This window comes from Nematolebias whitei, chromosome 12 (genome assembly GCF_014905685.2).
Source record: "Nematolebias whitei isolate Nwh7 chromosome 12, NemWhi1, whole genome shotgun sequence".
NCBI classification, from domain to species: Eukaryota; Metazoa; Chordata; class Actinopteri; order Cyprinodontiformes; family Rivulidae; genus Nematolebias; species Nematolebias whitei.
Genome location: NC_056509.1, coordinates 8,197,350 through 8,209,904, shown reverse-complemented (window position 1 = coordinate 8,209,904; position 12,555 = coordinate 8,197,350). Strand labels below are relative to the sequence as shown.

Sequence of the window (12,555 nt, the reverse complement as noted above, 5' to 3'; positions counted from 1 at the left end):
TTTTTTACATCTTCTCGTGTGAACTTGATGTATTTATCCACAGAGTTGATGTGGTCAGTAAAATGTTGGACTTCCTGAGATTTAATTTTAACCCAGGTGTCGTCAAAATACCTGAACCAAAGACTTGGTGGTGTCCCTGAAAAGGACGTCAAGGCTCTCTTTTCTACCTCCTCCATGTACAGGTTGGCAACAATAGGAGAAACTGGAGACCCCATAGCACACCCATGTTTCTGCCTATAATATTGCTCCCCATATGTGAAGTAGGTTGACTGCAGGCACAGTTTCAAGAGTTGACACAGTTGTTCTGTGGAAAGCGTGGTCCTGCTGCTCAGAGTGGTGTCTGATTTTAATTTTAAACTGACCACCTCTACTGCATCATCAACAGGAATGCATGTAAAGAGTGATGTGACATCAAAAGAGACCATTGTTTCATCAGTCTCCATGATGACATCCCTCACCTTATCCACAAAGTCCATGGTGTTCTGTATGTGGTGTTCTGAGCTGCCAACTAAAGGGATGAGTACAGACGCCAGATATTTGGAAACATTGTAAGTGACAGAGTTAATCATACTAACAAACAAAACAGCCACTGGCCAAAAGGATGGACCAGCACAGAAGATCAACATCATCAGGCCAGGACTCTGCGGTCTACTCTCATCTCCAGGCCAGCGGTCACTCTTTCAGGGATGAAGATGTTCACATCCTGGACAGAGAGGAACGATGGTTTGAGAGAGGAGTAAAGAAGGCCATCTTTGTGAAAAGAAACCGTCCATCATTAAACAGGGGTGGAGGCCTCCGGGTTCAACTGTCCCCCTCTTACAATGCTGTGATTGCTAGTATCACTCAGCCCTCTGTGAATAGTACACAGCCATCAGTGTGCTAATGATCCATTGTTAGGCTGATGGTCCTTCTTGAGCATGTGATCAGCTGGTTTTGGTTGTCAGCAGCAAAACTGGTTGATCCACCCTGAGAAGGTGCTATTTAAGAGACTGAGCTGAATACAGCACCTCAGACTGAGGAAGTCTCTCGGATGAGAGACGAAACGTTTCTACATTTTTTTGTTGATTTGCTTTGTTTTGTTTTTTTGAATGTCCAGAGGACCAGATTTAACTTTTTTAGACTTGTTAACTTTACTTTTTCCAGGTCAACATATGTTGGTCACCAATGTACATGCATGAAATTTAACAATAAAATATGGGCCAGTCATTTGATGGTTGCGATCAAACGTCTTGATGGTGTCTTGATTCTTGGTCAACGATACACAAACATCTGCATGACTTGTTGGTGAGTTTAAACGCAGTAGTCTGTATTTTCACCTTGGCAGCTTTTTGTCTTTCTACTACCTCAACGTTAAGATATGAAACCTTTTTGAAGAGCTTGATGTTTTCGTCATGATTTGGTCTGTTCCTGTTGCAGGTTGCCGTGGTCAAAGTGAGAAACACTGACAAAGTGTTCGCTATGAAGATCCTCAACAAGTGGGAGATGCTCAAGCGAGCTGAGGTCAGTATCCCTTCAAGATTTATTTTTATTAAATAGGGACTTGTAGCAGGAAAAGTAAAACTCATTTATTTGTTGTCATTATAATCTAATGTTGATAGCTTGAAAAACATGTTCCTGCCTGAGCTAGTTGTTGATGCATGTTCCTATTTTTTCCTGACAGTTTGACATTCCTGTTGGTCTCCTGAGTCTTTGATCATTACGGGTCATACGGCACAAAGCAGAACTTTTTTCCTATTTTGGTGCAAACTCCTGTACAAGAGAAACTGTAGAGCAACAAGATTCACATTAGACGGTTTTCTCTGCGTGTCAGTGTGGCCTTTTGTTTCTTGGGCACAGTTTTCGTCAGTTTCAGCAGATGAACTATAACACGAGCGTTATCGGGGCATGTTTGAGTTCTAGTTTTTGACAAAGTTGGCATAAACACTTGAAATCTAACAATTAGATCAACCTTCAGACCATCAGATCTATAATTTCAGCCGTAGTGTGAATTTTTTTGCTGTTATAGCACAGTTTGATTGTTGATGGTTTTATTGTTTTTAACTAAGGGCGGCTGTGGCTGAGTGGTTAGAGCAGTCGTCCTCCAATGCGAGAGTTGGGGGTTTGAATCCACCAGCAGTCACATGCCGAAGTGTCCCTGGGCAAGACACTGAACCCTTCACTGCCTCTGATGTGTGTCCCATCAGTGTATGAATGTGATAAATCACTGATTAGTCTCTTTAGAATGATTTGTTCAATTATCTTTGTAGAGATCTAGTATAGAGCTGTATGAATGGATAAATGAGGACACAGATTGTTGTAAAGCGCTTTGAGTGTCTTGAAATAAGATAGAAAGGTGTTGTATAAGTACAGTCCATTTACCATTTACCATAACTATTTTACTGTGGGATGTAAAAACACTCAAATGTTTGGCATTCTCTCTATTTTGTTGCCTTAGCACCTGGAATTCAAAATGTATTTTTTGGGTTTAATCTTTTAATGTATGCAGCATATTTACCACTTGGAACAGGCAAGTATTTGTTATGCACATCTAATCAGTGGAGTTTTTGCCCGTTGGTCATTCAACTCCTTAAAGTTGGAATGAAACTGCCTGTGCGCAAAAATATTTAAATCAAACCAGGTTTCCCTCAAGGATGTGCCCATACCTTGCTCCATCCAGCTGTCCTTCAGCTCAGACCTGTTTCCAAGTCCCTGCAGATGGGGTGGGGATGGGGGGGTTCCACATCATGATGCTGCCACCACCATACCATGCTTCACTGTGGGGATGGTGTTCTTGGTGTGATGGGAGGTGACACGTTTGTGACAGACATGCTTCCGTGATGGACAAAAAGTTTCCCATGTCTGATACACCCCCCTCCACCTCCGCACACAAACTGATTTTCTTATTGGGACACTATATAAAGACTCCTTACAATAAAACAACCTTCTCTTTAATGTAAACACGGTCATGTCAACTTTTATACGGAGAAGTCTTGACCCTTGAAGGTCATGGTTTGTACCCGTGGTGACATCAGTTTGGTCCCCATGTCAACAGGAAGTCCCCAGGTGTACTCTTGGGTTTGACCTTTAAAGTTCCATCAAGGGTGAATTTGTGTTTATTCTCACAGACTGCATGTTTTCGGGAGGAGCGGGATGTTTTGGTCAACGGGGACTGTCAGTGGATCACCACCCTGCACTACGCGTTCCAGGACGACAATAATCTGGTAACAATCTCTTATAAACTACTTTTGTTTGTATTTTAGAGCTGACAGCCGCATGTTCAAATGGACCACATAGCAGTTTTGTTTTCCGTCGCACAAAGAAAGAAGACCTTTTCTCCAGATTAGATGAGTAGGTTTATTTGTTAATACATAATTATTGAATAGTTCTGCAGAATACTGCACCTACTGTAACACACATAATCTCCTTAAAACAGATTGTACTGAAATGTTAACATTATACATCTGATGTGTGCAAAGACCAGAATACATCTCTTGGCTATAGAGATGACTGCTCAGCTGGAGTGACCTTCATACTGTTCTCTGAGCAGCACAGGAAGTGGACTGTACGTCAAAGGGTGCACAGGAGTTAGTAAATGTTCCCTCATGGGTGTGGGGCGAGGTGCTGTCCAACTGCATGACACCTCTTACCTTCTTAATCCAGGAGCTGGTGTCTCCTGTTGAGCTGCTAAACACTGACCATGTTTCTTCCTGTGTGCAGCTCCAACAAAAGGCTCCTGCATTGCTTGTATACTCATGTTATTTACTGTTTCCATTATTTTCTTTTTTTTGCAATCATCTATTTTCACATTGTTTTTACTGGGGTCCAATAGCTGCCATTAGTGAAGCCTTGAAAACAGAGCAAATGATGCTGGGTTGGATTTTTCTTTTTCCGTGATGCAGCAAAGTGTTGCAGTATGACTTGGAGTGAATTGTCCCTGGTTGACCCTTTGAGTCGTGCACTGTGGCTGTTGTTCATGTGCACAGTGTTGTGTTGATATGTCGTGCAGCTTTAAAGGCCCTGCAGACTCTGTCTGAAGATGAACAGTCGACTCGCGGTCACGTGGGTGCTGGACGTTGGTTTTCACACATATTTCAGTGCATGTCACGGCGCAGGTTTCTTCCTGCCAGTGTCTCCACTCCGTCCCTGCGTCTGCCGTTTGGCCACAAACCTGTCATGAAGAGAGCGCCACACTTTTCAGCAGAAGTTCTCTTCCATACACGGTCTGCGCAGTCTCCATCCAGAGGTTTTTGGCCATTTGACTATTCTGAAGAGTTGTAAAAATAAAAGTCGGAGCGCTTTTCCGCTGTAACAAAAACAAGCCCACAAAATTTTGATCCATCGCACAGTAATTTGTTCATATTCCTGTGAAAACGGCCTCATGTCGACAAGAGGTGGGCAAAGCTTCTGAGAACAAAATGAAATGATTTTGGTCACTGTGACAATGAGAGCCCATTTAGTTGCTTTGGATGGAGTATGCAGGGCCCCTTACTGTCTGTGGAACTGTCCTCTGTCGTCTTTTTCTGTTTGCAGCTGTGCCACTTCTGCTGTGCTACCCTTTGGGTTGTCTTCGAGCGCAGTACCACCTTCACATAGCTAAAGGAAACTCCCAGACACAAAGTAGCACGTTGGTTCTTTACCACGGAGCACTACAGCATTTTCAATTGTTGAAATTTGGTCAGCCCAAGTCTGGAGTTCTAAGAAAGTCTCATAAATCTTAATAATAAAAAGCATGTAGAATTAGTCAGCCAAACTGTCTCAGTTTAAGTGACTGCTGTAAGCGATCATTCATCCTTTACCCTGGCAGGTTGTCCTCTCCATGTGACCCTGAGTTCAAATATTTCAACTGCTTGTCATTCCATTTCCTACATTCTCACAACACATGCACGGCACTCCCCAAGGCTTCAGAAATACACACCACTGTCTGTTCTTTTATTTTTAGACAAACCATTAAAAGTGAAACTGTTTAGCAGCTAGCTCTGGTTTTGTTGGTATTGTAATAAAATAAAAAATTAAAATCCCCTAAACAAGTCAGTTTATTTTTGCACATTAATTCTTTGTTTTTGTTGGTTTTGCACCTTTAACCACCAGTGATTTAAGTTCTGTCTCTTCTCTAGTACCTGGTCATGGACTACTATGTGGGTGGGGACCTCCTGACATTGCTCAGTAAGTTTGAGGACCGGCTGCCGGAGGAGATGGCCAAGTTCTACCTGGCTGAGATGGTCCTGGCCATTGACTCCGTTCACCAGCTCCACTACGTCCACAGGTGAGGCCTTAGGCCGATGTGCATGTGCGTTTAAGCCAGTGAATGTCTGTAATAGGTTGTGGGGCAAGAAGTTGATGGGTGTTTGGTGTATTCACACTAGTCCTGCAGCAAGATAACAGCTGTAAGAGGCACAGCAACTAAAACAAGCTGAATAAGAAGTGTGGAGAGTGTGCATATTTATCTTTAATCACTGTTGAAAATGCTCAACCAAGTATACAAATGAGTATAATCATTTAGTCCAACACCTCAGACTAGTACTACAGTATTCTGCTCTTTTCCACAGTTTGATACATATATTTTAAAACCCACCTTTGTTTATTCAACACTACAGTAGTCCCTCGATTATTGCTGGGGTTGCGTTCCAGACACCACCACGATAGGTGAAAAAACGCCAAGTAGGAATGCTATATTTATTTTATTATTTATGTATATTTTAAGGCTTTATAACCCCTTCCCACACTCTTGCAATGTTCTTAACAATGTTCCAAGCTCTTAAATCTACACATGGTTAACAACATATGTATATGTACTGTACAGTACTGCAAAATGTTATATGGGTGCTCACCAGTCAAGATACTACAACTCGAAGGATGAGTTCAGCTTCAGGATTACTGGAGACTTTCCTGCCAGTTCTGTGAGCTTAATAGACAGATCGTTACTTCTGACTTTCTGTTGTAAAACTATTTTTACCCCCTCAGTTTCTCTGCTAGTGTTTGCTTCTTCCGTTGCCTTTCTTTGTATTTCAGCAGAAAGCAGTGGCCGGAAACACTGTTGGCTTCTGGTCCGTCATGTGTAGTTCTATTGACTTGCATTACACTGCAGGCTTATTGAAAGAAAACTACAAAATGGTGGCACCTGTCCGAAGTATAATTATTTCTTGGTTTCATTTTTTGTCTTATTGGTTGGTTCCCTCTCCCGTCCGCTCCCGTTAACTTTTTATCCCGTACCGTTCCAATCTCATGAGTAATATTAAAGTTGACAATCCTGTGTCGTGTTCAATCTTTGTTAAAAACGCGTGAAAGAGTGAGTCTGTGAACGTCGAACTGCGAAGTATCGAGGAACTACTGTATAGTCTAATGCAGTAGCTTTTAGAGAACCTGAGCAGTCTGGATGGTGATGAGCTGTCACACTGAATGTTAGAGCATTGCAGGCAGACCTGGCCCAGGTCTGGCCTTAGGCTGGATTAGTTGTTAGTTAGTGATTAGTTAACCCTGCCATGTTATTGTGATTTGTTAGTTATCAGTTAACTGCTGTCCTTACAGCAGATTTATGCGTTGACCAGGTTAGTTTTCTGTTGCGATGACACCATGAGATACCTGGTCAGACTTATGGCTCCTTCACACTGAACTGATCTCGCTACACTCCCAAAAAACTAAAATATATTCAAATGCGGATGGTTTGTGGCAAATTTGGACAACCTATTTCAGTCATGATGCTGCTATAAAACATGTCCTGTCTTGAGTCTTGCTCAGTCCTGTCTTGAGTCTTGCTCAGTCCTGTTGCGGCTCTCTTGGACTGCATCAGGACTCGGCTACAGAAGTCACATCTGCGTTAGGTTGTTTTTCCATGTCAGAATCCCGGTTGTAGCCCGTGGATGAGGCCGGTGTGGTCGCTTCAGCTTTAAACTGTTGGTACCTGAGTCATGTCATGAATACACTGGCACCTACACTCTTCACTCAGGACCTCAGTACACTGCCACTGCAGCAAAAAAACACCATTAGTATCAGAGTTTTGTGCATGCTCAAATGCATCATAGACCAATCAAGAATGATCATGTGTACTTTATTTATTAGCATTTGAAGTAGATGTCTGAAGACCTCATTAAAACCCTACAAAGGCCATCTGTGTTCTGGATATTGCTTTACGGGGTCTGCAGGATAGACCGGGTCAGCGTTAGGCTGGATTAGTGGAGTGGCTACTTTCTGCAGCCACACTTTATACTCCATGAAAAACTGCAGTACAGAACTCCAAGGAAGCTCCTCCCCCTTCCTGATAGTTCCAGAACCAAGTTCGTCCAACTGGGGACTCCACTCTTCGGCCCCTGCACAGATTGTTGCTTCCCTTGCTGCTACCAGACATTTTTATTTTACAGATGAGACGGTACGCATCCTTTAGCATTTGCAAAGTTCTTGAAAAGAGACATGCACTAGTTCTGACAGACTGTGCTCTAAGAGCAAATGAGGCACACTAGTTTGTTCAAAGACACCGTCTTTGTCTTGCAACTATGTCAACAAGAGCAGATTTCTTCCCTTCTTGCAGTTTGAGTCTAGCTTTAGAGTGAAGGGTTTACAATCTACCTTAAAGATATTTGTACATTTTCCCTGAAATGCAACAAGTGATATAAATTTAAGGGAAAACTCTTTCAGCTCAAAGTGGTGCAGCCTTCCTGCTGCTGCTTCACTTTTTATACATCTGTTGAAAGGCGAACATTTTATGGTATAGTCTCCGTCCTTACGTAAATATTCTCTAACTTATCAAAGTTTCAAATACATATGCATCATCACTAGACGGAGCGTCTCAAACACTTTTCTACACCCCTTCTCCAAGGTCAAGTCCACAAATCAAGGTCAAAGTTTAAACCAAGTATTTGCCTGACCAGACCATAACTTTTATCTGCTCAAGGCAATTTAACAAAACTTGGTACAACTTTGTACCACCACTACACATCATGCCACATAAAATTTCCATCACCCCAGCTCTATGGTCAAGGTCACAAATTAAGGTCAACGATAAAACAAGGCCTATGCTTGTCCGGGTCCCTGCTATAGATCATTGTATAATAGTTTGTCAGGTGTATAATGGGCCGTATACGGTATACTTGCTTGATACTGAAGTCCTCAAAGTTCTGTCAGGGTTCAAGTTTACTGTCACTCACATCACATGTGGGACATGAGGTGGAACGAAATTATGTACTCAGGGTCCCAGTTGCACCCAAAAATAGCAAAAATATAAAGTATAAAAAGAAACGGTACCTTATTTTTCAGCCTATAATTCACAGGTTTTTGCATAATTTGCATACCCTGCGACTTATATGCCAAAGCAACATATTTATGGATTTTTTCCCCATATTTATAAACCAATTTTTGGCTGAGATATGACCATTTTCATTCATTCTGACTGAAAATATTGTAAACTACCTTAGGATGAGTAGTACGAGTAGTATGACATGCTATTGTGTCTTGTAATAGGTGAAAGTGGCTGTTACTGACACAATCGGCCTTCTACCTTCGTCCAGCTTGCTTGGAGCAACCGTCATCAGCTTCATTTTGCTGCACCACCCCGGAGAAATGCAGCTAATTTGACCATTGAAGTGCATTTATTAAGTAAAAGTTCGACTGAGACTTGGGCTTTAACAGACTACTCGAGTAATCGACAGGTCGATTCCTAGGACATCTATTGAGTTTTTAAATTTCACGTTGAGTATTCGCAGTGACGTCATTGTGTCACGTGATCCGCAATGGGCAACTAGTAGAAGCTACCAAATGGATTCCTCCCAGCAGATGGACTGAACGGAGCAGGCCCAGTCTTGGCAAACAGGTAGAAATGCATCAGTAGTTTGGAAATATTTCACTAAAGATGAATCTTCTGGTTCAACTACCGTAAGGAAACAGAAAATGAATCAACTTCCTGACTGTTTGGAGCTCGTTGTGAACCGGTGTTGCACCATATTCTGTGACCACCGTATATTGTGACTGTAGGGGGCGGTGTTGCATGCACTGTTGCAGGTCACAGAATATGGTGTAACACCGGGTCCAATTGACCGAACCAGAACCAGCTTCCTTCTGACCTTGTTTCACAAACTAAACGAAAAAAATATTAATCTCTAAACAACAAAGTCCATGCTCAATAATCCAGGTATACAATCCAACATTTTTCATTCAGGTCATCTGGACTGTTTCTTTTTTTTTGTGTGTGTGTTGAAACGTTTCCCCTTCGATCCAGAAGGCTTCATCAGTCAAGGAAACGCACAACAAAACTGATTTTCCCACCAACAGCTTACTCCAAAGTGGAACAAGCAGAACTGGTTTGTTCCAATAAATTACGTTTTTTGCGGTTTTATTTATTTATTTATTTTTTCATCTGCAGATCCTATGGCGTCATCAACAACTCGAGTTCTACTCGAGTTTTATTATGTTAATGTCGAGTTTAAAAATTATGTAGTCGTTCAACCCCTAACTGAGACACACCTTTACTATAATGTCGAACAAACAAATAATTGTTTTTAGATGGTTATCTTGTTAAATTTAGAAGAAATGCACAGCGACTTGTCCCTCTGCGCGCTCCCGCTTCCGTGGACCGGGTTTTGAAATGCAGCTGATTTGACCGTCAAAGTGCATTTATTAAGCAAAAATTAGCCTGAAACACACCTTTATTATAATTTTGAGCAAACAAATAATTGTTTTTAAGTGTTAATCATGTTAAATTATTGTTAAACACCTCCCGTGCATGCTCCTGTAGCTGCTAGGAATGTACGATATGGCATAAAATTCAAATCACGATATGTATTGTGAAGGGTGGCGATAACGATATATATCGCGTTATGTTTTGGGTATAAAACTTAATAGGAATTTTTTTAAAAGCATAGGATGTTCTTTTGCATTCATATATTTTGAATTAAGAAAATTCCACTACTAGGTCCAGAGAGTTTTTAAATAATAAACAAATCAAGTATTAGGCTTCTTGCTTGTAGTGCAAAACAGTGAAAATATATCAAATGTAGGTTTAGCCGCATGTTTTAAACAAAATAATATGTTGTTAACTCTTAACAGTTTCCAGTCTTAAGAAATGAACAGCAACAGAGCAGCATTTTACACTGAAACACTTCACCCTCCAAACCTCTAGTGGGCGACTCCTTCCGCTTTAAGGAGAGCTGACACAAAATGAGTCTGTGGCTTTGACCAGAGGGTCTCGCAGTAAAATCACACAATACAGCGTTCTTATCACAGATCAGAGAGCAGCTTTCTCTAAAGCTGACCAACACTTACTTTAACTTTCGATGGAAAAAAAACAAAAAAAACAACAACTTTTGACGGAACACAGCGTTTTGCGCATGTGTCAGAATACGGCAACACTACGGCAAGCCGGACGTAGTTAGCTTGTAGCTTCGCTACTTAGCTCTCGAAGAAAAGACTTTAACGCCACTTGCGCACATTTTTCAACTAAAAAAAAAAAACAATTAAACTGACAACTCTGATTTTACATCAGACACAGCATTACTGCGGTTAGCTGGTAGAAGACAGATCTTTATCGTAGGCTAAATTTCTATCGTTTCTACTGTATACCGTTTATATCGCACATTCCTAGTGGCCGCCATTTGGCAATCAATCGATTTTTGGCACAACACCAGCCCACATTTTCGGGTTGTCAGCGGTGACGCATAATAGATGTGACTTATACGGAGAAGTGACGTATTCATGGATTTTTCCACTTCATTAGATATATTTGGACTGATGCGACATTGAAGGCGGTGTGACGTGTACAGCGGAAAATACGGTATATAAGGAACGAAGATATACACTAAGATATACGGTACACAAACACCAAACTGTATGCTAAAAGATCTACAATATACGCTTACGCTTACTAATAATGTAAAATAATACAGTATATTAAACAGCAGCCTGAACATGAGTTTGTTGTGAGCAGATGGGCATGAATGAATACAGCAGCATGAGATAATCAGCAGCATGAGATAATCAGCAGCATGGATAGCAGCACAGATAAGTCATATCACAAATTTAAGATTTAAATTTAAGATATCAAAAGTATCTTAAATGTGCAGTATATAGAAGGTTTTGTGTGTACTCAGAATTGATGTGCAGTACTTCAGACCAACAGCAAGAACTATAGGATCAGCTTCTAGTACGCATACCTCTGACTCTACAGCATATGTTTGCTCATCATTGAAGTTTCTGTTGCGTCTCCAGGTGGACATTCTTCTCTCTTGACAAACAAAATACCTTAAAGCACATTGTTGACAGGGCGCAGCATGGGAAACCTGTCTCTGCTGACATCGACACCAAAAGAATGTTTCAGTTTACTGAAGATGCCCCTGGGAGCAGGATGTGAGCCTCCTCTAGACAGGAAGTAGTCACATGGGCCTGTTAACATAATTACAGTTTTTCTTCCGCCAGGGGCCCATCACAGAGAGAGAAAGAGTGTGAGAATGATGGATAGACAAAGAGGAAAAGATGTGAAATGATTGGAAAAGAAGGGAGGGTCAGAAGGAGGCTAAGCTAAAGCTCTGCTGCTTGGTCTTTAGGGTGTGTCTGTGTAAAAACCTCCAGAGTCAGATGTCAACACACACACCGGCTCACAACAACACAGCCAGAGATATAGAAATATACATGTTTGTAAAGAGAAAGAGGGGGAGAAAAAGACGAGTGTGAGGAGCCACTAATTGTATGTTGTTCCCTGGGGGGGGGCTGTGGGCTGGGAGGGTGGTGGCAGCAACGACAGAAGTGGATGGAAAGAAAAATGGACGTGGAGGAAGGGACAGCATCGTTCCTCTTTTGGTCCCCCTGTGGATGCTTTGGGACAGTAATGATGGGTTTGGGAGGTATGTGGGTGGGGGTGTGGTGCTGCCCCCCACGCCCATTCCAATCCCCCCAACCCCTCATTTGCTCTCACTTACACATGCTCTCGTGGGAGATTTTTGTGCTTGCTTTAGGGAGGGTGGAGACAGCCTGGCAGGTCCCTTGTGGAGGGTGTGTTCTGCTGGCGAGCCTCGTCTGATGGTGTGTGTGTGCGCGCGCGCGTGTGTTTATCTTAGTAATGGTTTTTATCTGCTTGTCTGCCACATTTCCTTTTTATAGGGCAATTATGTGTTAAACTTAAATAATATGAGCATATTTGGCAGTATAATGATAATGCTGTAGTTGTTATTCAAGGCTCTGATTGTTTCTGCAAGTTTTTATAAATTTAGAGCATTTCTCTTTTTTGCACACACCATCGTTTACTCACCAGGGTCCATTTAGGGTTTCATTTGATTCCAAAGTACACTTCAGCATGTGGACCAGAGACTTCAGAGGTCAAACCACAGACTTTCCAATTAGAAGGTGACCGCTCCACCTCTGGAACCACAGACACCCAATCAACAGAGCCTTTCAGGCGCACTGCTTTCTAATAATCAGACTGAACCGTGATAGCTCTGTACTGTAATTACTCCACTGGTGCTTTTTTTTTTTAAACAACTTTACAGTTCTTATCTCAAATGGAGCTACCATGAGGAAACAGTCAGTTTTAACAGCACCAGTCTGCAGGGGTCAACCAGGGTTCAGCAGTGGGTCAACCAGGGTTCAGCAGTGGGTTAA

At 41.9% G+C, this 12,555-nt stretch overlaps 1 protein-coding gene across 2 annotated transcripts in view; it reads left to right on the top strand.

The window, feature by feature from the left end:
- The window catches only part of cdc42bpab (CDC42 binding protein kinase alpha (DMPK-like) b), a 114,021-nt gene that overhangs the window by 12,294 nt on the left and 89,172 nt on the right, over positions 1–12,555 (top strand). For both annotated transcript variants that reach the window (XM_037685707.1, XM_037685706.1), the window contains exons 2-4: positions 1,417–1,500; positions 3,105–3,200; positions 5,094–5,242. In XM_037685707.1, coding sequence (XP_037541635.1) covers positions 1,417–1,500; positions 3,105–3,200; positions 5,094–5,242 — 329 coding nt within the window. The remainder of the gene's footprint in view (positions 1–1,416; positions 1,501–3,104; positions 3,201–5,093; positions 5,243–12,555) is intronic.